A 27,598-nucleotide genomic window follows, 5' to 3' on the forward strand; every position below is an offset into this window, starting at 1 on the left:
GCCTTGACGTACTCCTTTTCCTATTTGGAACCAGTCTGTTGTTCCAGTTCTAACTGTTGCTTCCTGACCTGCATACAGGTTTCTCAAGAGGCAGGTCAGGTGGTCTGGGATTCCCATCTCTTTCAGAATTTTCCACAGTTTATTGTGATCCACAGCAGTCGAAGGCTTTGGCGTAGTCAGTAAAGCAGAAATAGATGTTTTTCTGAAAGTCTCTTGCTTTTTCGATGATCCAGCAGATATTGGGAATTTGATCTCTGGTTCCTCTGACTTTTCTAAAACCAGCTTGAACATCTGGAAGTTCTCGGTTCACGTATTGCTGAAGCCTGGCTTGGAGAATTTTGAGCATTACTTTACTAGCGTGTGAGATGAGTGCAATTGTGCGGTAGTTTTGCGCATTCTTTGGCATTGCTTTTCTTTGGGATTGGAATGAAAACTGACCTTTTCCAGACCTGTGGCCACTGCTGAGTTTTCCAAATTTGCTGGCATATTGAGTGCAGCACTTTCACAGTGTCATCTTTCAGGATTTGAAATAGCTCAGCTGGAATTCCATCACCTTCACTAGCTTTGTTCATAGTGATGCTCCCTAAGGCCCACTTGACTTCACATTCCAGGATGTCTGGCTCTAGGTGAGTGATCACACCATTGTGATTATCTGGGTCGTGAAGATCTTTTTTGTACAGTTCTTCTGTGTATTCTTGCCACCTCATCTTAATATCTTCTGCTTCTGTTAGGTCCATACCATTTCTGTCCTTTATTGAACCCATCTTTGCATGAAATGTTCCCTTGGTATCTCTAATTCAACATTCAATATCACAGTAATCCAAGCCTATGCCCCAACCAGTAATGGTGAAGAAGCTGAATGGTTCTATGAAGACCTACAGGACCTTTTAGAACTAACACCCAAAAAAGATGTCCTTTTCATTATAGGGGACTGGAATGCAAAAGTAGGAAGTCAAGAAACACCTGGAGTAACAGGCAGATTTGGCCTTGGAGTACGAAATGAAGCAGGGCAAAGGCTAATAGAGTTTTGCCAAGAGAACGCACTGGTCATAGCAAACACCCACTTCCAACAACACAAGAGAAGACTCTGCACATGGACATCACCAGATGGTCAACACCGAAATCAGACTGATTATATTCTTTGCTGCCAAAGATGGAGAAGCTCTATACAGTCAGAAAAAACAAGACCAGGAGCTGACTGTGGCTAAGATCATGAACTCCTTATTGCCAAATTCAGACTTAAAGTGAAGAAAGTAGGGAAAACAACTAGACCATTCAGGTATGACCTAGATCAAATGCCTTATGATTATACAGTGGAAGTGAGAAATAGATTTAAGGGACTAGATCTGATAGATAGAGAGCCTGATGAACTATGGACAGAGGTTCGTGACATTGTACTGGGGACAGGGATCAAGACCATCCCCATGGAAAAGGAATGCAAAAAGGCAAAATGGTTGTCTGAGGAAGCCTTACAAATGACTGTGAAAGGAAGAGAAGCGAAAAGCAAAGGAGAAAAGGAAAGATATTCTCATTTGAATGCAGAGTTCTGAAGAATAGCAAGGAGAGATAAGAAAGCCTTTCTCAGTGATCAATGCAAAGAAATAGAGGAAAACAACAGATTGGGAAAGACTAGAGATCTCTTCAAGAAAATTAGAGATACCAAGGGAACATTTCATGCAAAGATGTACATTCATAGGCCATACTTTTTGAGGGTGCAAGGAAAGGCAAAAATATTCAGAAGTTTTCTTCCCAGAGCTTTAGGTAAACATCTCTGGAGAATTTATGAAAGTCGAGCTCTTTTCTGTAAGATGATCATTGTATTGGTCCTTTCTTTCCTTAGTATGAGAAGTGGAAGAAAAATGTATTCTAAGCTTTGGTTTCATAAAAGGAGGAAAGAAATATTTAAATTTGGAGGGTTTGGTTTTCTAAGTGATGGCTAAGATACTGCAAATTAGACTTTATAGCAATTAATACTGCAATTAGCTTTATAGCATTTAATATACTTAATGTGGAGATAATAGAAGTAACTCTTTTAATAGAGAAATCATTAATAGATTATATAAGAATTTTCTTTGAAAAATCCTGTAAGTCATCCATAAGGTATAGTGGTTAGACCCAACATCTCTTCCTCAATTGACACTGTTCATTTTTGCTCCAGCGTTACAATAAATCAGTGCTTATTTGCTTGTCCCAGATGAAGTGGTTAGCTTGCATTGAGGGGCTATGCCTAATGAACAATCTGTAATTAAAAATTCTAGAATTCATTCAGCTTGGTGCATAAGGCATAAGGGAACTGATATAAACTGAGGGAACAGCAGAGTGATGTGCTCACTCTGGGTCATCAGCATATATTATTTTGAGATGAGTGGTGGATGAAGTTGACTCTATCATTTATTTTTTAAATTAATTTTGAAAGTTTAATTTTTATTATAGTTGTTTTACAGTGTTGTGTTGGTTTCTACTGTGCAGCAAAGTGAATCAGCTCTACGTGTGCATATAGCCCGTCTTTTTTGGATTTCCTTCCCGTTTAGGTCATCACAGAGCTTTGGGTAGAGTTCCCTGTGCTGTACAGTAGGTTCTCATTAGTTATCTATTGTATACATAGTGGTCTGTGTGTGTCAGTCCCCTCTCACAGTTCATCCCACTTCACCCTTCCCCCTTGGTGTCCATATGTTTGATCTCTGCATCTGTTGTCTCTATTTCTGCTTTGTAAATAAGTTCATCTGTACCATTTTTCTTGATTCCACATAAAAGTGATATCATGCGATATTTGTTTTTCTCTTTCTGATTCACTCTGTGTGACAGCCTCTGGGTCCATCCATGTCTCTGCTAATGGCACAATTTCATTTCTTTTTATGGCTGAGTAATATTCCATTGTATATATGTACCACATCTTTATCCATTCATCTGTTGATGGACATTTAGATTGCTTCCATTATCCTGGCTGTTGTAAATAGTGCTTCAATGAACATTCAGATGCATGCATTTTTTTGAATTATAGTTTTCTCCAGGTATATGCCCAGGATTGGGATTGCTGGGTCTTATGGTATTAGGTTGATGAAAGAGTAATTGCGGTTTTGGACCCTGAATTTTAAATCATTATAACTAGACTCAAAGACGTCTTTATTAATCAAAATAGGAACCATTACAGTCAACATATTTTTGCCAATGAGAAATAAGTTTGTTTATTCCTGTAGCATAAAAATCTGTGCTTTGGGATTCAGTGAACTTTTGGAAAGCATTTTCTGTCTCCTGATGATTTTGGAAGCATTTTCCCTGCAAAAGGTTGTCGAGATGCTTGAAGAAGTGGTAGTTGGTTGGCGAGAGGTCAGATGAATATGGCGGATGAGGTGAAACTTCGCAGCCAAATTCATTCAACTTATGAAGCATTGGTTGTGTGCTGTGCAGTTGGGTGTTGTCGTGGAGAAGAATTCGGCCCTTTCTGTTGGCCATCGATGGCTGCAGGTGTTACAGTTTTCTGTGCATCTCATTGATTTGCTGGGCATACTTCTCAGATGTAATGGTTTCGCTGGAATTCAGAAAGCTGTAATGGATCAGACCGGCACACACAGACCACCAAACAGTGACCATGACCTGTTTTTGGTGCAGGTTTGGCTTTTGGAAGTGCTTGGAGCTTCTTCTTAGTCCAGTCACTGAGCTGGTCATCACGGTTATAGTATAAAATCCACTTTTTGTTGCATGTCACAGTCCAGTCAAGAAGTGGTTTGTTGTTGCATAGAAAAAGAGAAGATGACACTTCCAAGTGATGACTTTTTTGATTTGCAGTCAGCTTATGAGTCACCCACTTATCCAGCTTTTTCACCTTTCCAGTTTGTTTCAAGTGCCAAATGACCACAGAATGGTCGACGTTGAGTTCTTGGGTAATTTCTCACATAGTTGTAAGAGAATCAACTTTGATGATCTTCTCAATTGGTTGTTGTCAACTTCCAATGGCCAGCCACTGTGCTCCTCATTTTCAAGGCTTTCGTCTCCTTTGCAAAACTTCTTGAACCACCATTGCACTGTATGTTTGTTAGCAGTTTCTGGGCCAAATGCGTTGTTGATGTTGTGAGTTGTGTCCTTTACGACCCATTTTGAATTCAAATAAGAAAATTGCTCAAGTTTGCTTTTTGTCTAACATCATTTCTCTGGTCTAAAATACATGTGAAATAAATAGCAAGTAATAAGTTATTAGCCAAAAAACATAAAGTGAGAAATGCACATTAAAATGATATAGAACATAAGCATATTTATTTAAGAATGCATTCCAATATCAAATGGCAAAGTTCCACAGTGCAAAACCACAGTTAGTGTTGCACCAACCTAATAGTTTTGTTTTTAATTTTTTTAAGGAACCTCTATACTCTTTTCCATTGTGGCTATACCAATTTACATTCCCACCAATGGGAATGTAAGGCCAGACACTATAAAACCCTTAGAGGAAAATATAGGCAGAACACTCTATGACATAAATCACAGCAAGATCTTTTTTTGACTATATCATTTAAATGATTTGTCTCTCATTTTGCATTGTTTATTGTGTGTAAATGGTTGCATTCTCAAATGCACATATGATCTAACTGCACTATAATATAATTATAGTAACAGCTGAAGATGAATGCAAATAGAGGTAATAATAGTATTGAGAGTAGGGTGGCTGATAGGAATGTTTATTAAATTCGTGTCTATTGGCCTTTTAACTTACTCTAGGAGATTAGCAAGGGTAAGTAACCATCAGTTCCTATTAAGTGCTTCTTTCCCTTCTCTTTCCTGCTCTACCTAGATTGTTTTCTTACTTCTCTGTTTGCTTCTATTTTGTCCCCAGCTCCTTGGTATTCTCATATCTTTAGTATCAGCAGTGTACCTGATTTCCTTTAGAATTACTGCCAAAAACTATGAATGTACAATTACTTTTTGTAGCTTTGTTGTGTATGTAAGATAAACTAAAATATGATTCTAAAAATGATGCTCTACTTTCACAAACCTGAACCTCAAACTTGTTTATCCACATTCCAAATAGCTCTGCATGAAAGTTGTCTAACTTGTAAAACACATTGTTTGATTTTCATATTTTGATAAGAATTAAAAATGTGAATCTTTCACTAGTGTGAGTAAACAAGAACTGATGAGATAATGTGGCATAGAAGTTTCACCTAGCACAGGGTCCTGGGCTTAGCTGTGTCAGTAATCTGCTCTGTAATCCAGGGCAAGTCATGTTTCTCACCTGTAAAATGTGGGGGGTTGTCTTGATGACCTTGAAAATGAAGATTTCCCTCTGGGGCAGAGAAGGCAAACTTGTAAAAGAAGTTGTTTTTAAAAACATCTTTATTTTATGTAAGTTGTCCCTGAAAGTTAATGATTTTTCTAGAAATGATGTATAATCACTTTTGAATTTGTGTATATCTCATCTGTTACAGGCTGCTTTAATCTGGATCCCAATAGAGTTCTGGATGTCATTTTAGAAGTGTTTGAATGCAGGCCAGAACACGATGACTTCTTTATATCTTTATTAGAATCTTACATGAGTATGTGTGAACCGCAAACACTGTGTCATATTCTTGGGTTCAAATTCAAGTTTTATCAGGTAAAAAAAAATGTGTGTGTGTAAATTTTGTGATTTTATATATAAAATTTAAATTTTATTTGTAAATGATTGGTTTCAGCTCAGCCATTTTAGCAGAAGGGATAAGAAACTACATTAGTGGTATGGATGATGTGATGTGAAAGCCTCTAAGAAAGCCTAATAAATTTTTGCCTTGAGAGAGATGGAGTCAGGGAAGACTTTACAGATATAACATTTTTTTGGAACCTGGTGCTTGAAGGCTGTATGAGTTTGTTGAGAGTTGTCTGTGCAGAAGTAACAAATAGTGTGTGAATGAAGACATGGGAGATAGAATGTATATAACAAGTTGAAGAAATGGTACTTAGTCTCATGTGACTGGATTGTAAGATATGGGGGAAAAAGGGACAGGAAGTGAGGTTGGAAAGGTTGGCACAACTTTAGATTGTCAGGAGCCTTGAATGCTGTGTAGAGTTAGAATTTTATCATATAGGTAGTTACCGCTGAAATTTTTTATGGATGTGAATAAATTCTTGAGGCCTTTCTTATATCATTTTTCACTTACACCACTGCATAGTTATCTTGCAGATCTCTGGCCTCTGATTATTTCTCTTTCAATCCATCTTTCATATTATGGATATACTACTGTTACATTCTGAAAGAGATCTAATTAACACACTGCTTAAAAACCTTTGCTGGCAGGATGAAATTCAAACTTCTAAATGTAGCAGAAAAGGCTCTTCACAATCTAGGCCCATTCTTTCTTTCCAGCCTTATCTTTAGTAATTTTTTTCCCTTCACATCTAATATTCTAGTCATATTAAATTACTAGCTGTTACTTGAACTTTGGTATGGGCATTGCTATGTATAGACCTCTGTCTAAATGCAGTTCCTTATAACTGGAAAATGTACTTACCTACCCCCTCTCATCTGTCTTTTCTTCATCTTGTAAATTCTTATTTATTCTTTAAGATCAAGTACTTCTTGAATTATAAAAGTTTTTGGTGGACACTTGACTCATGCAGAGTTTAAGTCACTTCTTAAATTCTGTTCCTTGGAGAAGGAAATGGCAACCCACTCCAGTATTCTTGCCTGGAAAAGTCCATGGACAGAGGAGTCTGGCGGGCTGAAGTCCATGGGATTACATGACTGAGCATGTGTGCACAAGGGTGGAGGGAAATGGGTTGGTAGCAATAAAGTGGTAGAACTTAAAAAAAAAATAAATTCTGTTCTTATAAAACTTGACTCAGACTTCTAGCACTTATCAGGTTATACTGGAATAAACTATATCTGTCTCCTTTGCTAGGTTGTGAGTCATTCAGGACAGGATCTATATTTTACTAATTTCTCTTGATTGATTTTATTGCTTAGCCTGTAGTAAAAGTTCACTAATTATTACAAATGAATGATCTATGTTTTAGGAAGATAAGTCTCTTGATAGCGTGGAGGATTTTAATGTAATAAGGCCTCTGTTGTCTTTCTGGTCTAGCTTTTCTAATTTGTCTACCTGCCTGGGATTTTCAACTAGTCAGGAAATACTCATTTACTGAGTTTTTATGGCATGTTGTTGCTTTGTTAAGCACTGAGGATACTCTGGAAAAGAGTGTCTATTTCTGTTCATAAGAGCTCAAGTTCAGGATAGAAGGACAACTTCTTTTAGGATTCTCAAATATAATCCACCTACTGCCTTTGGTTATCTTAATTTTTCCATTTCTGTATAATGTTCCAGAAGAGAAATTAGTTCAGAACTAAAAGCATATAGCTTTTTGGTACCAAACAAGAGAAGTGTCAGGGTTTTGGGGCAAGGGTATTTCACCTTTGTTTAAAAATTAGTGATGGTAGTCATTCCTATCCCTACTGGCAGCCAGGGAGCCCACTCTTAGTATAGAGAAAGAGAAGTTCAGGTATTTAATTGCACCTTGATTGTTTTGGATTTGAGAAAATGAAGCCAACTGCTGAAGTGACAGGGTAGCTGAAATTTAACTTGAGCATGATTAATTAGAATATAGGTTAGGACTTTGGAGACTGAGGGTTTCAGGGCTTATTGCAGTGAATAATGATGACCTAATGCTTAATATAGTATTGTTAGTTGAATATCAGTTTTAGAATTAAAACTTTCTGTATGAGACTATTCCTCATAATGGCAACACTTTTTGAACTGAATTAAAATATCCCTGGGGGTTAACCAATGTTGGAATGATCCTTTTTTTTTTTTTCAAAGTAGATAATGGGGCCTTTGTCTTATATGAGAAATGCCCAACCAAGAAATATTTGATTTAGAAATAACCTATTATTAGAAAGAGTAACCCTGGTATTGTTCTGTATAACACCATTTGCTTATTTTTATTGCCTGAGCAATCTTATTTTGGGAATCTGTAATCTTAAGGACCGCTGAGGGCAGGGGAAGAAATGTAAGAGATTTTAGATAATTTATAGTCTGGTGAGGTAAAGTAAGAAAAGCCACGAAAATCAAGAACTGCTGAGGGCTTATAACCTGGGGAATTGGTTCCTAAGCATGTATACTCACCCTGTGTACTGGTCTCTTGCCTAACCCTGCCCACCTCACCCCCCTGTCATCACTTCCTGAAAATGTTTACTCCCCCTGTCCACAACCCATATTTTCACCAATTGGAAATTATTTGTATTCACGGGGTTCTTTTAATTTTTTTCCTTAATGCTAGGACTTGTAGGCAAAGTTAATTATTTCTGCTATAAAGTCAGAGTGATTTTATTCTGATTTCAACCTGGGATTACCTGTACTGGATGTTTTGACTTGGAAAGGTGGTAGGGATGTAAGCAGTTTTAGAACAGACTTTGGAAAATCGGGCTGATTCAGTTCCCTTAACAGAGATTGCTGGAATAGAGGGTTTAGGGTCAGCACGAAGGGCAAGAAGAAAGGAGTACTAGAAAGTTTGAGGATACTGAAAGACAAACTTGGCTGGGTTTGTCTTGTCATAGGAAGAGGAAGGAGATGGTGACTCTCACTCTTGTCCCAGCTTCTTGGTTTCTTGATTCAGAACATAATAATAGCGGTGCCATGGTTATGCACTATTATAACCCAAATATACCCATTTAAGGAATATTGACTGAACACCTCCCATGTGCCAGGTAGTGTCCTAAGTGCTGCGACTACATATGTAAGCAAATAAAAATCCTTGCCTTCGTGATGCTTATATTCTAAGCAAATCATATGATACATTAAAAGGTGATCAATGAGAAGGGGGCAAAAGAAGAAAGAGAGAGCAGGATAAGGAAGAATGAGAGTACTACTAGGGTGGCGAAGTGGCAATTTTAAACAAAAAAGTGAGAGTAGACCTCATTGAAAAGGTGAGTTTATTTAAGCAAAGAAACAGATGTGAGAGTGTGAACTGCAGATATTTGGAAGATCCTCCAGGCAAAGAAAACAGCTAGGGCAACAGTCTTAAGGTGTGAGCATGCCTGATGTGTTGAATAACAGCGAGGAGACCAGTGTGGCTGGATCAGAGTGATTGAGTGGGAGAGTGGTAGGGGGTGAGGTCAAAGTTGAGGGACCATATCACATGGAACTGCTGCAAGGTTTCTGACTTCCAATGCCAGGTGAAGCCAGTGGAGGTTTTGAGTGATATGATCTGGTGTAGTTTTTTTTCATTTTGTTTCTCTTTTACCTTTTCATTTTATTATGAACATTTTTAGACATATAGAAAAGAGTGAATAGTGTGAATACCCATAACTCTATCACCTAGAAGTATGTTTATTAACACATTGGTATAATTTTTTGGGAAATATTAATTTATATTACAGATCGTGAATGGTTGCTCCTAAATACGTTAATTTATATTTTTAAAAGTAAGGACATTTTTTTTAAAGTTTTTTTTTCATTTATTTTTATTAGTTGGAGGCTAATTACTTTACAATATTGTAGTGGTTTTTGCCATACATTGACATGAATCAGCCATGGATTTACATGTGTTCCCCATCCCGATCCCCCCAAGGACATTTTTGTATACAACCATGATACTAATTTTATATCTAACTAGATTGCTATCATAGCTCAGACCGTATTCAGATTTTCCAGGTTGTCCCCCAAATGCATTTTATACCTGGTTTGTTCAAATGATGATCCAGTCAAAGACCACACACATATAATATTTGATTTTGAGGATTTTTTGCTCTCTTTTAATTTAGAATAATTTCCCCACCCCTTCCATTAATAGCAGTGACTTATTGAAGAGAACATTCCCAAAGAAGACTCCACCTTTTGGATTTATCTAATTGCTTTTTGTGGTTGGTTTAATTTGTTCTTTATCCCCTGTTTTTCTTATATGCTTGGAGTTAGGGCTAAAGGCTCGACTATATTCAGGTAAAATATTAGTGGCAAAAATACTTCATAGGTTGTGTTATATGTTTCATATTTCATAGCATCTAATACTGACTTCTAATATTTTAGTAAGTTGATGACAACATAATACCTCCATTATACAATGACATTTCCCCGTCTTGTCAACAGCAAGTTATCTGTAGGTTGATACTTGGTAACATGTGAATATCCAGTTTTTCATCAGCCTTTCATTAAGTGTAATGTAACTACATGGATGGTAGTTTTCTGAGTCAGTTATTTCCTTTAGGGTTCCAAATTGTTGGTTCACTAATTTTATCTTGCCGTCTACATTATGAGCCATCGGTTGTCCCTTATCAACTTGATTATTTGGTTATCCTGCAGTACAGTTCCTACTAAAAAGACAGACAAATACTTCAGTTTTTTTCTACATTAATTACTAGCCATCAGAATAAGGAGTTTCTTTTTTTTTTTTTTTTTTTAGAATAAGGAGTTTCTTTAGTAGACACATCTAATGGTGACATGAGTGATATGTGTGTGAGAAAGAGATGAGAGACAAAAAAAAGTGTGTACATGTGCATTTTGACTTAGGTTTTCAAAGAATCAATATGGTTATGGTAGTAGTGGAAATAGATGATGTTCTGAATATATTTTGAAGGTAGAGCCAATAGTATTTTCTGATGGATTATATATAGAATGTGAGAAAGTAGAGTTAAGGACTGTCCTAAAAATTTTTTTTGGACTGAGTAGCTAAAAAGATAATTGTTGTCATCAACTGAGATAGGGTAAATTTCAGGTGGAATGAGTTTGGAGTACTGTGGGCAGGAATCAGGAATTTAGTTTTGGGCATGTTAAGTTTGAAATACCTGTTAGAAATTCAGGTATCCAAGTGGAGATGCTGAGCAAATAACTGGATATTGGATTTGGTGTGCTGGAGAAAGAACTTGAACTAGAAAGGGCTAGAAATAGAAATGTGGGTGCCAAAAGCACATAGATGATATTTAAAGTTGTGATACTGGATGAAATCATTAAGTTTGATAAGAGAACCCAAGGCTGAGCCTTGGGGCACTCTGATGTTAAAGAGCCTGGGCAAAGAGGAGGAGCCAGCAAAGGAGATATAGAAGGAACACATGTAAGGTAAGAGGAAAACAAGAATATAGCATCTTGGAAGCTAAATGGAAGAAAGAATGATAGCTCATTTAAGATGAGGACTGAAAAATGGTCATTGGATTTATTAGCAAGGAGGTCAAAACTAGCCATATTTGTAGAGTTTGAGTGATGTTAAAAGAGAATGGGGAGAATGGAATTAGAGACAATGAGAACAGACAACTCTATAAAGGAGTTGCTACAGAGAGGCACAGATAAATGGAGTGGTAGCTTGTTGAGGAAGTGAACTGAGATTTTCTTTGAAGATAGGAGAGAGACTGTTTATGTGTTGATGGGAATGATTGAACAGAAAGAAACTGGTGATGTAGGAGAAAGAGGAGAGAATTATTGGATTAGTATTCTTGAATAAGATAGAATGCAGCTTGTAGCGTAAGTGATGGATAAACTTTAAATAGGACCACAGGGAGTTCACATATAATAACAGGTGGAAAGGTAGCATATGTGGGTACACTTGTTGGTAGGTGGATAGATCTGATGGTGAGAATTTGTAGAGGTCCTGTTGATTGATCCAGTTTTCATGCTGAAATAGAAAGCAAGTTCATCAGATGAGAAAGGGAATGATAGAGGAGGTATTGGAGCTTAGGAGAGAAAGTAGGAAATAGTTGTGTAAGAGAGTATGAGAGTGAATGGACTAGAGAAATAAGAGTATAATTGGCCAGTGACATTAAGGACCCACTTGAGGGTGGATATGTGAAATTAGTGCTTTGAGGAGTTGTAGCTGTTGGTAATATTAGAATTTAGGATATGGAGTGAATGGCTGAAATAGGGTAGAGGAGGTCTTTGCAAGAGTGGAATTCAAGGAACTGAGAAACCAGCATGATGGAAGTATCACTAACATGTATATGAAAATCTCCAAAAATTAAGAAAGGAATAGAGTTGGAGAAAGTGACAGTGATTCAGAAGCTAAGATCATTCATTGCTAAGTAAAGGGCTGTGACCCAGGGGTCCATAGATGACAACAATAGTACATAACTAAAAGTGGCAGAGTACAGAACTCTCAGAGCTCTGTCCCTTCATAAAAGCAACTAATGAACTGGCAAAAAACTGTCAATCAACTCACAGAACTCTGGAATTTAGTAAAAACTTAAAGAACCAAGGAATGATTTGATGAAGAAAGAAGCTGCTGTTTGGGATAAGAGAGCTCTGTAGCATTTTAAATTGCCTGCCTACTATCTCTCACACCGATTGATGGTGGCTGTGAAGATAAAATCCGGCATTCCTAGTACAGATTGCTAATGCCTGAGGATATAAAGAATTGTTCTCAAAGAATTTGGCCTGTCTGGCTACTCCCTGAAGGATTGGTGCTAGGGCTTGTCTTTGTTTTGCCTGACTGGGAGCATCCCTCAGGCTAGGGTGAAAGTGAAGTCGCTCAGTCCAGGCAACCCCATGGACTACCAGGCTTCTCCGTCCATGGATTTTCCAGGCAAGAATACTGGAGTGGGTTGCCATTTCCTTCTCCAGGAGATCTTCCCAACCCAGGGATTGAACCCAGGTCTCCCGCACTGTAGGCATACGCTTTACCATCTGAGCCACCAGGGAAGTCCATTGGGCTAGGGTGGCTTTTGCCAAAAGCATTTGAAGGCACTGTTACTTGCTTTAGCAGTCTGGAGTAAGAGACAATAGTAAGAGACAAGCAATAGAGAGACTGAAAGCCTGGGAAGTAAGAAGGAGAAAGAAAGGGGAATAAGAGCTTTAGAAAATTTCCTGCCTGTATGGAATCAGAGGCAAAAAAAAAAAAAAGGCCAAGTGCATGCCCAGAACTGGATGCATGCTCCGGAAATGGCTGAGAAGACCCAATGGTTTTTCCTCAGGCTGGCCTTCAGCTCTGCACAAGCAGGAAGTGAAGACTAAGGCAAAGTTGTAAATGGCCTGGCCAACTGTTGAGGAGTGCCCTAACAAAGCCAGTGTGCAAAGACTGGAAGAGTATTTTTTTTTCTTTTCTCTTCAGGTCTTTAAGAAATGCAAAACACTAGTTGACCACTAAGATGAAAGAATACAAATTTCAATGATCACACACAACAGTAGTATAGACTACAAAGTTAGTTTAGAGAAGTCATTAAATAAGCAGACAACAACAAACCCCATAGAGGGGGCAGAATCTGATTTTCAGAATTGCCACACAGTATTCAAAATATTCAGTATTCACAGTATTCAGTTTTCTACAGAAAATAATGAGTTTTGAAAAGGAACAAAGTAAGGCTTATTCATAAGAAAAAGAATTAATAGAAAGTATCCCCGAGGAAGCTCAAGCAGTGGACATACTAGATAAATAATTTAAGTCAACAGCCCTAAATATGCTTAGTATCTATAAGAAACCATGGAAAAAGAACTAAAGAAAACCAGGAAAGCACTATCTTGCCTGACAGAATATCAATAAAAATGTAGAAATTATTAAAAATTATTTAAAAAGGAACCAAACAAATTCTGGAGCCAAAAATGTGGTAACTGAAATAAAAAATTCTCTAGATGGGTACAGCAGCAGATTTGAGAATGCTGAAGAAACAATTAGACCACTTGATAAATTAATTGAAGTTATATAGTCTGAGGAGCAGAAACAGAAAAGAATGAAGAAAAATCACCAGAGCCTAACAGACCTATGGGACACCATCAAGTATACTAATATGTGAGGAGTTCCTTGGCTGTCCAGTGGTTAGGACTTGATGCTTTGACTGCTGTGATCCTGGGTTCAATCCCTGTTTAGCGAACTAAGATCCCACATACGGTGCAGCCAAAAAAAAAAAAAAAAAAAGGTCTGTCAGTATGTACATTGTGGAGTCAGAGGCAGAGGGGAGAGAGAGAAAAGGACAGCATATTTGAAAAAATAATGGTGGAAACCTTCTCAAATTTGATGAAATGTATGAATCTACACATCTAAGATACTTGAGGAACACCACATGGGATAAACTCAGAGAGATCCACCCTGAGACACATTATAGTCAAATTATAATATAGTATATTATATATATATATAATAGTCAAAGAGAATCTTGAAAGCAGCAAAACAGATGTGACTCATTCATACAAGTAACCTCAATAAATTGACAGCTGATTTCTTCAGAAGGCAGTGGAATGGACCATATAAAGTACTGAAAGAATGAAACCAAGAATTCTATATCCAGCAAAACTACCCCTCAAAAATGAGAGATTATGATATTCCAAAATAAAAGTTGGGGGAATTCATCGCTAGCAGACCTGTCTACAAGAAATGCTAAAGTGAGTCCTTTGGATTGAAATGAAAGGACACTAGACAGTAACTTGAAGCCATATGGAAAAATAAAGAACATTAGTAAATGTAATTACATAGCTAAATATAAAAGCCAATATTATTATATTTTTTGGTTTGTAGCTTCTCCTTTTTTATGATATGATTTAAAAGACAAAAGAAGAAAACAACAATTATAAATCTAGTTGACACACAATGTGTAACAATATTAAAGGGGGAAGGATAGAGATTTATAGATGCAGAGTTTGTATAATATTGAAGCTAAGTTGATATTAATTCAAAATATAAGTTTAAAATGTTAACTGTTAACACTCAAAATAACCACTAAGAAAATACTTAAAAAATAAATAGAAGAGGAAAGAAACAGAGAATTAAAAAAAAAACACTAAAAAAGTGATGGAGGAAATGAGAAACAATAAAATAAGACAGGAAACAGATAGTAAAATGGCAGAAGTCCTTCCTCATTACTAATTATTTAAATGTAAATGGATTAAACTTTGTAATTAAAAAGCAGTTTGGCAGAATGTATAAAAAAAGCAAGATCCAACGTCACGTGACTTTTCTATAGTGTTAAAATTCATTGTAATAAAATGAGAGGGGGAAAAAAGCATGATTCAACTATATGTTATCTATAAGAGACTTACTTTAAGATCCAAAGATACAAATATGTTGGAATCGAAAGTATGTAAATAGATAACCAATGCAAACAGTATCTAGGAGAGATGGGGTGGCTGTATAGACTTTAAAGCAAATTTTTTTATAATAGATATCAAAAGACATTATATATTGATAAAAGGGTCAGCCTATCAAGAACATAAAGCAGTTAACTGTATATGCACCAAACAGAGCCTCAAAATATATGAAGCAAACATTAGCAGGATTGAAGAGAGAAATAGACAGTTCTACAGTAACTATTGGGGATTTCCATACCCCACTCTCATTAGTGGATAGAAAAACTAGACAAAAGATCAGAGAGGAAATGGAGGACTTGAGCAACACTGTAAACCAGTTAGACTTAAAACAGACATATATAGAACAGTCCATTGGACTACAGTAGATTACACACTCTTCTCAAGTACACATGGAACATTCTCCAGGATAGACCTTATATTAGACCACAGAACAAGTCTCAATACATTTAAAACATTGAAATCATGTGAAATATTTTCTTGGACCACAGCAGAATGAAACTAGATCACAAGAATAGTGAAGGATAGTGAGTGATAGAAAATTCAAAGCTGGGTGGGCTTTAGGGAGCATGGATGGGGAATAGTCTGAAAACAACTATAAAAACAAAGATGATTCATATCCTACCTCCAGGCCTAGTAGTGTGAGGGGTCCAGGGAAAATAGCCACCACTTGACTGGGTTACAGTGGGAGTGGTGTTCCTAGTAAATGCTAGGCTCTGTTCAGATGTTAAGGTGAGAGCGGGGAGAAGAGGTTTAGAGGATACATTGAGAGGAGAGTTTCAAGGTATAGGGGGTTTTGCTGAGGATGGGTCATGAATTCCAGAGGATTCCATAGAAGTTCTTTAAGAATGTGGATACATGAGATAGGACAGAACAGGGATTGTGCAGAGCGATAGGAAGATCAGAGTACAGGAATTGACATTTGGCCCTGAGAGTTGGAGGCTTCTTATGGCTCACTTAAGCAGAGTTAACGGGGAAAATGTGAATATTCCTGGTGGATTCAAGTCAGTGAGCTTTTGTGGTTTTGCTCTGAAACCATGACCACCATTTGTTTTCATGGAAAAATGTTTTGATACTAAAATAGCCATTTAAAAACAATTAAAATCAAACTTGTTTTTAAGTTGAGGACTTAATCTGTCTTAAAAATCATGGTGAAATAATGCCTTTTTTAATATATCTGTTAGTTTTGTTAGCTTCATATGTGCATAACACATATCACAATTACGGGAGGAGGTTTACTCATAAAGTTCTCAAGTTCAGTATTGAGTAGAAGCCGAACATAATGTATTGTCACCATTTTCTTTTTATTTGCATTGGGCCATTTAGTAATTGCCAGTTATCTTCACTTCATTCTTCTATTCATCTGACCCCAGGCCATTTAAAAATTAAGTGAAAGTCATCTTGATAGCCTTCAGAGATCCATCTGTTTCTCGGTAGGACCAATAGAGCTGACCTGGGATTGGCCATTCCTAGTTTAAAAATGTTTAATTATCCATGTGTAATAAGTATAGTAGTAGTAGTGTTAATCCCTCAGTGGTGTCCGACTCTTTGCAACCCCATGGACTGCAGCCTGCCAGGTTCCTCTGTCCGTGGGATTCTCCAGGCAAGAATACCAGAGTGGATTGTCATTTCCTCCTCCAGGAACTCTTCCTGGCCCAGGAATGGAAGCTAGGTCTCCTGCATTATTGGCAGATTCTTTACTGTCTGAGCTACCAGGGAAGAAGTACAGACACCCGTTTTGAAGGGGAAGTCAGCTGACAAGCAGATATACTTAGCACAGAACCCAAGAAATAAAAGAACAGGGAGAAAAGTATCAAGCAGACACAATGGTTCCACACTTCCAAATTTGTCAGTCTTGTCTATCTGCAACTCCACTGAGAAGTACTTGAAAAAGCAAGTTAAGAAAACACACATATAAACAGAAACCCAAACCAAGTATTATGCAGTATAAAATCTCATTCTGTTCAAGTTTCAGATTTTATTCAAATATTAGCATGTGTCCATTTTTGAAACTGCTTTTCTTGTGTTCATCAGTTGTACCAATGTGAAAAGAGATATTCATATGATTATATTTGTTCTGAATTCGGATGTTATTATTCATGGTCAGGAAGAGCAATGAAGCTTATTGTTGCCCTAGAGTTATTTGATCTAAATGTTCTTAATTATTGGTAGATTAAAAAGATAGATTTTAGTTGTACTTTTTGCACTAAATAGAAACTTTTCTTTTGTTTTTCAAGGAACCAAATGGAGAGACTCCTTCATCTTTATACAGAGTTGCAGCAGTACTTCTACAGTTTAACCTTATTGACTTAGATGATCTTTATGTACATGTAAGTTAAGTGGGCTGCTAAGAATATTTGGTTATTCATCCCAGGGGTGGGGAAGAGGAGGAGGCAGCCATGTAGCACTCCAAGATTGGTTCTAGATGCTCAAGTCTTAATTTTTGAAGCCCTATTACATTATTGCTTTGTGTTTGCTTTATAAAGTGAATGAATTTAGTTTATAGGAACCATGGAAATGAAATACCTTTTGTACAGAATTCAAGGTTAACTGTGAAGTTAAAGTTCTTAATTGTCATCAAGGCATATGTCATGGAGAGAGAGGCCAAGTTCTAATCAGTGTGGTTTTAGACTGCTATATTATACACGCACGGATTATGGGAAATATGGGTTTACCTAAATAGTTCTTCCTTCTCCCCTACATGTTAATTTTGAGGATTCAGGATGAATTTGGAACTTTTCATGTACTTTAAAAAGATAGCTTCTCTGGTGTTTTTACTGCTGGATAATAGATGTGCTTTTATTGCAGGATCTAGAGGAATGTGTATGTGGTTGTGATAGATGACCTCTAGTTCAGCAAGAGCTTAGCCTGTCAGTTTGAAAACACTAGGTTTGTAGTATAGAATTTCTTGTTTTATGAGGTTGTGAGTTAGGATATCTATGAACTGTTCAAAACTGACATCATCTTCACTGCCTTTGAAATCACTTTCTAACTTCTAACTTCCTTGCCTGTCATTACATATAATGGTTACAGAGCTGAATGAAATTTGATCACTATCTTGGAAGCAGTCATAGTCTAGCAAGGGAGAAAACATTTTGCATTCTATAAGTACTTTATTGGAAATATTCACATAGTGCTATGAGGGCTCAAAATAGGTAGTGACCAACTCTGTCCCTGGGGGATTTTGGAAGGCTTCTCCAAACTGCTGATGTTGAACTGGGAACTTGAGGTGTTGGCCAGGCTTAAATAGGTGGAAAGCATTGTAGGTAGAATTAACTGAATATAAAGGCAAGAGGTTTGAAAAGATTTCATTATCCCCTTAGGGGAACACCGAGAAGCTCAGAGTGGTTGGAGCCTAGGATGGTATGTAGGGGAAATGAGGATGGAGAAGTAGATTGGAGGCCAAACTATGAAGGGTTGTTAAGGGCCATGGTAAGGAGTTTGGATTTTTTTCTTGTTGATAGTAGACAGCCATTCAAGATTTAGTGTAGACAAGGATGTACAAACTGAAAACATGAAAAACTGGTCAGAAAAAGAAGAATCTGAAGACATAGGTATGAGTTTATACAGGCAAATATAGACTTGGAGAACAAATGGAAAGTACAAAAATGATGATAGATTTATTATTGACATTTTTCAGCTTAATTGTAAATATAAGCACAGTTTAAAAGTATTCCTGTTAAAGTGACAGGGATTTTCAGATGGGATTAAAAACCAGTTAATTGTTTACATGAGACTTCTGAAACCTAAGGGCAAAGAAAGGTTGAAAGTAAAAGGGTGGGAAAATATACCAGGGAAATTATTCTTGTCAGACAAAACAGAGAATCACTTTATAATAATAAAGTTGTTTTTACTAGAAAGATATAATCATTGTAATTTTTATATATACCTAATACCATATTTTCAAAATACACAAGACTAGAAATGGAGAGAACTATAATTAAAAACATAGTGTTAACCCATTGTAATGGGAGATTTCAGAGGCAATTGAAGTAGACTAGGTAAAAGATGAGAATCTGTGGTAGATATTTGATAGGTATATAAGTAGAGCAATAAAAATGGGTTTGATTGCCAGTGGAGAGAATAAGGAATGAGAAAAAGTCTGGCTTACCTCCTTGCACCAGTCCATAATGAGTTTTCTTCCACTCCCCTTTTTGACTGATGGGATAAAGTCTGTAGTATGTAGTTTAATATTTCACTGTGTCTCCTTGTGCATGTGCTCAGTCATGTCCAACTCTTTGCGGCTCCATGGACTATAGCCCACCAGGCTCCTCTGTCCATGGGATTTTCCTGGCAAGGATACTGGAGAGGGTTGCCATTTCCTACTCCAGAGTATCTTCCTGACCCAGGGATTGAACCTGCATCTCTTGTGTCTCCTGCATTGGCAGGCAGAGTCTTTACCACTGCTCCACCAGGGAAGCCCCTCACTGTGTCTCCTTTTATTATTTACTGATTTTTTAGTTTGCATTAGATTTATCTATTGAAATAGATTTTGCATTTCTAGGGGCAGGAATGGTGAGCTATCACCATAGTGCCTAGCAAAAATGACTCAATAATGGTTTGTTGGATATGTGTCTATTTATGAAATGTCCATACTAACCATCTTCTACTCATACAAGATGGCTGTACTTGAGATACTTGATCCTTTTTTTCATAATGGAGGGTCAACTATCCACATGATACTTTTTCTTTTGTAATAAACTAGAAACTAGTTTTTGACTTAAGACAAATAGATATCTAGAAAATGAAAAGTGAGATGTCAAGTTGTTCATAATTTTTCGACTTGAGATTTTTCATTTAGAGGAATAAAATTTGCCCCATTATGTAAATCAATAGTTTACCTCTCCCAAATTGGATCTGTATATAGTATTTTATTTAATTTGGGGTTTGGCCTTTAAAGGGGAAATCTCTGATATTTTTAATTGAACAGGTATGCATTTTCTTGGATAAACTAATAAATGCAATGGTAGGTATTGCTGTTGTAGTATTATATTAATTTAGGACCTCTGACAGAAGAGATGAAACTTTGAATTGCTACCTGAGTTTAAAAAGTGTACATAATTCAGATATTTAACCCTGTCAGGTTAATATGAAAATAAGGGGGAGACCTATTTCGAAGGGAAATTATGGTCATAAATAGACCAGACTTCTTATGTACAGTTTTATCAGTTGAGAGTAGTGTTTGCTTTTTATGTGTGCAAATAGTATTAGCTATTTTATGAAATTTTAATGAACCATTTTTAGCTTCTTCCAGCTGATAATTGCATTATGGATGAACACAAACGAGAAATTGTAGAAGCTAAACAGATTGTTAGAAAACTTACAATGGTTGTATTGTCTTCTGATAAAATTGACGAGCGAGAGAAAGAAAAGGAAAAAGAAGAGGAGAAAGTGGAGAAGGTATATAATTTATTCTGATAAATGTTGTCTTCTGGATTTAGAATTATGAAATTCAACTTGTGATGGTTATTCAACTTGTGGAAGAAGAATTTCTTAATTTTGATTGTGACGAAACCTAGTTTGTGGAATACTAATTTGCAAACATGGTTTTGGCACCTCCCAAACGAGGCTGTCATGTTTTTTCCTATATAAATTTCAGAATGTATTCTAGATAATATCACACATGTATTGACTATATTTGTTCTATGTATATAGTGTCTCTCAAGTCCTGAAGGGATTTTCAAAGATGAATTCTAGTTTCCTGTGGCACAGTAGAACTGAATTTAATTCCAAGTCTGTAAACTGTTGTGTTTTGTCTGCTAAATGATAAAGCAGATCCTATTATTTCTTTTTTTTTCAGTCACTTAAAAACTCGATTGTGCTTTCAAGAAAATACTGTTGAATTTGCCACGGATGGCAACTGTTATTGACATACATTGTGTTATTTGGCTTAGCTTTTTAAATGAAAAATATTTAAAAAAAAGAAAAATATTTAAAGATTTATTGGTGTCTGTATTCTGAGTATCTTTGCTATAATTGTTCTTTTTTAGCCACCTGACAACCAAAAACTTGGTTTGTTGGAAGCCTTGTTAAAGATTGGTGATTGGCAGCATGCCCAGAGCATTATGGATCAGATGCCTCCATACTATGCAGCTTCACATAAACTAATAGCCCTTGCTATTTGCAAGCTGATTCATATAACTATTGAGCCTCTCTACCGAAGGTATGTTACCATATGCTTTACTAATTGAGGTAGAAAGAGTTTAGGACTACAAAATAAAATCTGCATATTTACCTTGTCTCCTTCAATCAAGCATATATTTTAATTCAATCAAGCATATATTTTAAATTGTTTTATCAGAAGATAAGAGATGGTCACAGAGCATATCCTTCTGGCTGGCAGGCTTGTCTCCTATCATCTGCACCAGGCATTGCGGAATTTGTGCTGCAGTGTTGTCTCAAAACTACATGTTAGATTTCTAGGTAGGATTTGCTTCACTGAGAGTGAAAACTCCATTCTTCTGTTTTTGACTTTTGCCTCTCTCTTGGGGAGGAGAGAATTCCTAAAGTTTTTACCTAGTGTAATTTTCCTCTTATCTTGGGTTGACTGGCTCTGAGTGAGGTCTGTGCCACTCTGCTTGCCTTGTCTCTTCTGGCATATAGGCTGCTGTTGTGGAAATTGCTACCGCAGCCTCTCTCATCATCCCTGGTTACTGTGTCAACTAGTCCTCTAGCCCTCACCTACTTGTAGGATATGTAGGAGCAGTGCTGGCAGCAGTGCTGGCTTCAGCCCCACAGATCAGAGCCTGCCTCATGAGCCCCAGCTTTGTGGCTCGTGCATAGCTGCTGGCTGCTGCCTTCAGGCCACCGTGCTGTGGACTGTGAAGGCTCTTCAGAGAGGGACCCCTGTGGCTCCACAGCGGCACACCTGCTCAGCAGCTGAGAACTCTGGGCGTGCTGTCCTTTTTAGTGTGACATACCCTCTTTCATTATGCCGCTCACCTTCCCTATTGTCACCTACCTCACATTCAGTCTAGGTAGTGGAAGTCAGGTTGAGAACTGTTTATTGACTTGCATCAGTGATGTTATCTCCATATTTTTCTCTTTCGTCTTTGTGTCTCTGAGGTCCATCCCTTGTTCCCCATTCCCATATCCAAATTCCTGATATTGACCAAATTTAATTAAAAACCAAGTTCATATGATGTATGAACATGTTAACTGTTACATGGAACCTACACTTCTCTGATTTCCTTTTTCTTATGCAGTTAATTTGAAACGGTCTCCTAAGCTCTGAGTTTTTTCAAATGAGTATTGTTTTTGTCTTTTTCTACCAATTAAATTATGTGGTATAATGAAGTTAAGCATAAATGAAATAGAAGAAGCAAATACTAGTAAGAAAAGTTTTTTTGTTGTTGTTGTTTTTTTTTTTTTTTTAAGAAAAGTTTTATAATATGACTGTGTTAACTTAAAATGGAGCATTGTATAGTATATATACATTTTTCTTCTTTTTGTAGAGTTGGCGTTCCTAAAGGTGCTAAAGGCTCACCTGTTAGTGCTCTGCAAAATAAGAGAGCACCAAAACAAGCAGAGAGCTTTGAAGATTTGAGGAGAGACGTCTTCAATATGTTCTGTTACCTTGGTCCCCACCTTTCTCACGATCCCATTTTATTTGCAAAAGTGGTGCGGATAGGCAAGTCATTTATGAAGGAGGTTAGTAAGTTTTTTTTTTTCTTTCGAGCAGAAAGCTAAATTATAGAATGAAAATGTTCTGAATATATTTGTGTTATGTGTATCTCTAGAAATACAAATAAAGTAAACTTCAGAAAATGTTATGCTGAGTAAGATTTGGACAAAGTCAATTGTGTCCCAACCATTTATATATAAAAACTTAAATCCAGTCAAGCCCTCCAGATAGAAAAATACGGTTTGGACATGTGATTGCTTTTTGAATCTTCTTATAATTGTGGTTATATGAGCATTCTTTCCTCTTGCTTTTTTTCTGCTCATTTATTTTATTGGCTGCAGTTTTGAATCACTGCCATTATTTGTGTTAAGTCCCTTTAGCCTCAGACCTCAGACTGTTCAGGATTTATTCTTCTTTTTTTTTAGTAAACTTTTTACTGACGTAAAACATGATACAGAAAGCACACAAACCATAATTGTATAGCTCAGTGACTTTTTCCAAACTAAATAGCCATGTGTCTTCCACTTAGATCAAGAGATAGAAAAGTACTAACACTTGAGAGTTTTCCTTAGATGCTCTCCTAATCACTACTCCAAGGGAAACTGTTATTATTTTATTGATGTATAGTTGGCTTACAATATTATGTTAGTTTCAGATGTATAGCAGAGTGGTTTGGCTATACTTATATATGTATATATCTTTATTCGTTTTTTTGGATTCTTTCCCATTATAGTTTATTAAAAAGATACTGAATATAGTTCCCTGTGAGATACAGTAAATCCTTATCTATTTTATATATAGTAGGGTGCATCTGTTCATCCTTTGCTCCCAATTTATTCTATGTCTGTGAGTCTATTTCTGTTTTGTAAATAAGTTCATTTATATCATCTTTTCAGATTCCTCATATAGGTGATAAACATTTGTCTTTCTCTGTCTGACTTACTTCACTTCATATGGTAATCTTAAGGTCCATCCATTTTGTGGCAAATGGCGTTGTTTCATTCATTTTTATGGCTGAGTAATATTCCATCGTGTGTGTGTGTGTGTGTGTGTGTGTGTGTGTGTATATGACACACAGACCCCACATATTTTTATCCATTCGTTCTTGATGAACACTTAGGTTGCTTCTGTGTCTTGGCTTATTATTATTTTTTAAAGTTAGCTTTGAGTTATAATTTACATACGGTAAACCTCACCAACTTTAAGTATGCAATTTGATGAATTTTGACAGATGTATATAGTTGTATGTCCACCACCACAATCATGATGTAGGATATTTTCATCATCCCAGCAAGTTCCTCTTGCTCCTTTGTCATCATTTCCCTCCCTTCATTGCTGGTTCCTGACAACTGCTGGTAGGCTTTCTGTCACTGTGTTTTTGCTTTTTCTAGAGTTTGACATAAATGGAATTGTGTAGAATGTACTCTTTTCTGTCTGGTTTCTTCCACTTAGTGCTTTTGAGATTCATCTCAGTTGTTGTATGTGTCAGTAGTTCTTTATTGCTGTGTAACATTTCATTATATACACATAAGAGAGTTTATTTGTTTGCCAGTTGATGGGCATTTGAGTTGTTTCTAGTTAGGGGCTATTATAAAAGTGGCTATGGATATTCTTGTACAAGTCTTTTTTCGGGGGGAGTGTATGTTTTTGTTTCCCCAGGATTGGGATTGCTGGGCCATATGGGTAAGTGTATGTTTAACTTTTTGTCAAACATTTCCAACACGTGTGTACCATTTTGCACTTCTGGGGACATTGTATATGACTTCCTAATGCTCCATATCCTCATCAACACTTGGTATTGTCAGTCTTTTAAATATTAGTCATTCTAATGGGTGTGTAGTGCTATCTTTTGTGCTTGTAATTTATGTTTCACTTCATTTATGTTTCACTTCATTATGTTTCACATCATTTATGATGATCAGTGATGTTGAGCATCTTCTCATGTCCTTACTTGCCATTTGTAATCACCTTTATTGAAATGTCTATTCAAATCTCTTGCCCATTTTAAAAATTCAGTTGTCTTTTATTCTCAGTCCGATTTGCCTTGTCATTTTGTTTACTGTCTTTTGAAAAGCAAAAGTTTAAAATTTTGATTAATTCCAATTTAATAGCACTTCTCTTTTATAGTTGGTGCTTTGTGTTCTAAGAGGTCTTTGCCTAACTAAGGTCTTAAAGAATGTCTAATTTCTTTTCAGTTGTAAAGCAATGTAACCAAAAGACTAGAAATCTGGAAATTGTTATAAGCATAAATGTGGTTTTCTCCAGTGTTTGGTGATTGTACCTAATTTTTAATTTTTGACAACAGTAACTGCATAGAAAATTAACAGCTCTTGTGTATGAATCATTTGACACCTATTTCATTTGGCTTTAGATACTTAGCTGGTAGATAAGTTTTTTTAATGTTAACAAATTTATATTGTATAAAAGTATGCTAAAGAAATCTGCTAAGTAGTTCATTACTATACATTATATTTATATAGCATACATTCATATAAAAGAACTATAACAGTGTTTCATTATGTTGATCCTTATAGTCTGAAAAGGATGAGTCATGTTAACTAGTGCTTGTTCAAAGAACACGGGTTGTGTTTTCCCAGTGTTGTAATATTGAGAAGCATGTAAAGTCAATTTGTCCCATTACTGGTGATGTTAGCATTAATCACTTGGTTAAGGTGATGGCTGCCAGGTTTCTCCAGTGTATAGTTAACTCTTTTTCCCTTTGTTGTTAATATGTATCCTGTGGGGAGATACTTTGACACAGTGTAAACAGCTTCTTTCTCATCTTACTTTCACCCACTAATGCTATTCTTTTTCGTTGAAAATCTTAATGTTCTGATCTCTTGTTCTGAAATTCTTTCTCTGGCTATGAGTGTCATAAACTTGTAAGCAGGAGACCAAACATCAAACTTGTGGAAGTCCCGTATATAGACATATATATAAACATATACAGATACAATATTGTTAAGATACACAGGTGCTAAAACTCTTCCACTCCGCCATCTCCATTGCAGCCCTTGTTTGTCTTTATTCTATCATAGTTGTGCCTGGTGCCTACCCCTAACTTCAGTCTTTATTTTTGCAGAGGTAGAAAGGCAGACGGGAAGATAAAAATGTTTATTTTGATCCCAGTGTGGAAAGAAATCTATCTTCTCTCCTTGCTAAGGTTGTGGTAGTAAAAGTGCATCTTTCCAATGATCTGACTTAGCATTTTGGTTCATTTTTTTACCCAAAAAATATTCCACTATAACAAATCTTTATGTGTTTATAGGTCTAAAAGACTTTAGTTGCCTAGCTCGAAATTTAACCATGGTTTTTTGTTTTCTTTTTTTTAAGGTTCCTTCTAAAGGGGGAATATGGGGCTTCCCAGGTAGCTCAGCTGGTAAAGAATCCGCCTGCAATGCAGGAGATCCTGGTTCGGTTCCTGGGTCAGGAAGTTCCCCTGGAGAAGCAGTAGGCTACCCACTCCAGTATTCTTGGGCTTCCCTGGTGGCTCAGACAGTAAAGAATCCACCTGCAATGTGGGAGACCTGCATTTGATCCCTGGGTTGGGAAGATCCCCTAGAGGAGGGCATGGCAACCCACTCCAGTATTCTTGCCCAGAGAATCCCCATGGATAGAGGAGCCTGACTGGCTACAGTCCATGGGGTTACAAAGAGTGACATGACTGAGCGACTTCTCTGTAGTCTGGAATAGGGAGTGAATGAGCTCCGTGAGGGTGAGTACAGCTGTCATTTAGGGACCTCTGTTTTGTCTTCTGAGACAGATTACACATCGTGTACTAGGCATGCCCAGTCAAGTGGGTATCCAGCTCCCTTGGACTTTGATTCCCCAGTCTGAGCCCAGTTCCTTTGAGAGAAAGCAAGCCTTAGCAGCCAGTCCTGCTGGGCTTCTACTCAGAAGGGTTTTTCCTCAGGCTACTTACTTACCTTGTAGGTCTTGTTGCCTAAAGGATTTTATTTACTTACCTTCCTTGCTCAATGCTATTTCTGGGGATTGGGCTAAGGGCAGGCACCATACCACACTGTCTGTAGTTTAGAATCTTTGTGTGTGTTTGTGTTTGCATCCCCTTGAAATTAATAGTATAATTTGCTGTTTTCTTGGTTGGTGGTGATTTGGGGACATTTAAAGAAAAGTAAGCTATACTTTGTTATTGCATTAGGGATCAGGGAAGAGAAATTCTGTTTATGCTTCACTCTGTCATCTTAATTCAGTTGTCTGACTAGTTTCTTTATATGACTGTTTCTTATGTTGGACTTTTGTAAAAAAGCCAAAGGAAAGGAAAGTGAGGTCGCTCAGTCGTGTCCAACTCTGTGACCCCATGGACTATAGCCTACCAGACTCCTCTGTCCATGGGATTTTCCAGGCAGGAGTACTGGAGTGGGTTGCCATTTCCTTCTCCAAAGTGCTCTAAATTGATTCACAGATAAAGTTTATAGAGAAACCTAGAGTCAAAGGGTCAGATTGGGTACTTTTGGGTTGGCCAAGAAGTTTGTTTGAGTTTTTCAGTGAGATGTTCTGGAAAAACCCAAAAGAACCTTTTGGCTAACCCAGTAGGTGATAGTAGGAATAGTTGTGATAATGATAATTGTGGTAATGTGGAAGAATGTCCTTATTATTAGGAGATGCACACTGAAGTTTTTTGAGATCATGTCTGCAACTTTTTTGGTCAAGAGAAAAAAAGGCAAATGTTAATTGTTGAATCTACATAGGAGGTATATAGATGTTCATGGATAGCATACATTGATTCAACTTTTATGTAAGCCTAGAATTTTTCATAATAAAAATTTGGGTTACTAGGTGGAGAATGTACCTTAATACCATTCATCCTTAAACTGGTTCTAGTTTATGAACCAGCTACTTTAGAATCTTGACTTGATATTTACAGTTTTTTGTTAGCTGTTAGAGGAGGGAGAGTCATTTTTCTAAGCCAGAGATGGGTGGTAATACTATTTGTCTTGTCTAGTTCCTGGGGTTGCAATGTGAATCAAATGAGATATGTCATCTCACACACTAGTAAAGT

At 36.9% G+C, this 27,598-nt stretch overlaps 1 protein-coding gene across 16 annotated transcripts in view; it reads left to right on the forward strand.

Moving 5' to 3' along the window:
* Positions 1-27,598, forward strand: part of THOC2 (THO complex 2) — a 112,755-nt gene that overhangs the window by 39,521 nt on the left and 45,636 nt on the right. For all 16 annotated transcript variants that reach the window (XM_043457680.1, XM_043457681.1, XM_043457684.1 and 13 more), the window contains exons 8-12: positions 5,418-5,584; positions 17,192-17,284; positions 20,199-20,354; positions 20,945-21,117; positions 22,409-22,604. In XM_043457680.1, coding sequence (XP_043313615.1) covers positions 5,418-5,584; positions 17,192-17,284; positions 20,199-20,354; positions 20,945-21,117; positions 22,409-22,604 — 785 coding nt within the window. The remainder of the gene's footprint in view (positions 1-5,417; positions 5,585-17,191; positions 17,285-20,198; positions 20,355-20,944; positions 21,118-22,408; positions 22,605-27,598) is intronic.

This window comes from Cervus canadensis, chromosome X (assembly GCF_019320065.1).
Source record: "Cervus canadensis isolate Bull #8, Minnesota chromosome X, ASM1932006v1, whole genome shotgun sequence".
Classification (NCBI taxonomy): domain Eukaryota; kingdom Metazoa; phylum Chordata; class Mammalia; order Artiodactyla; family Cervidae; genus Cervus; species Cervus canadensis.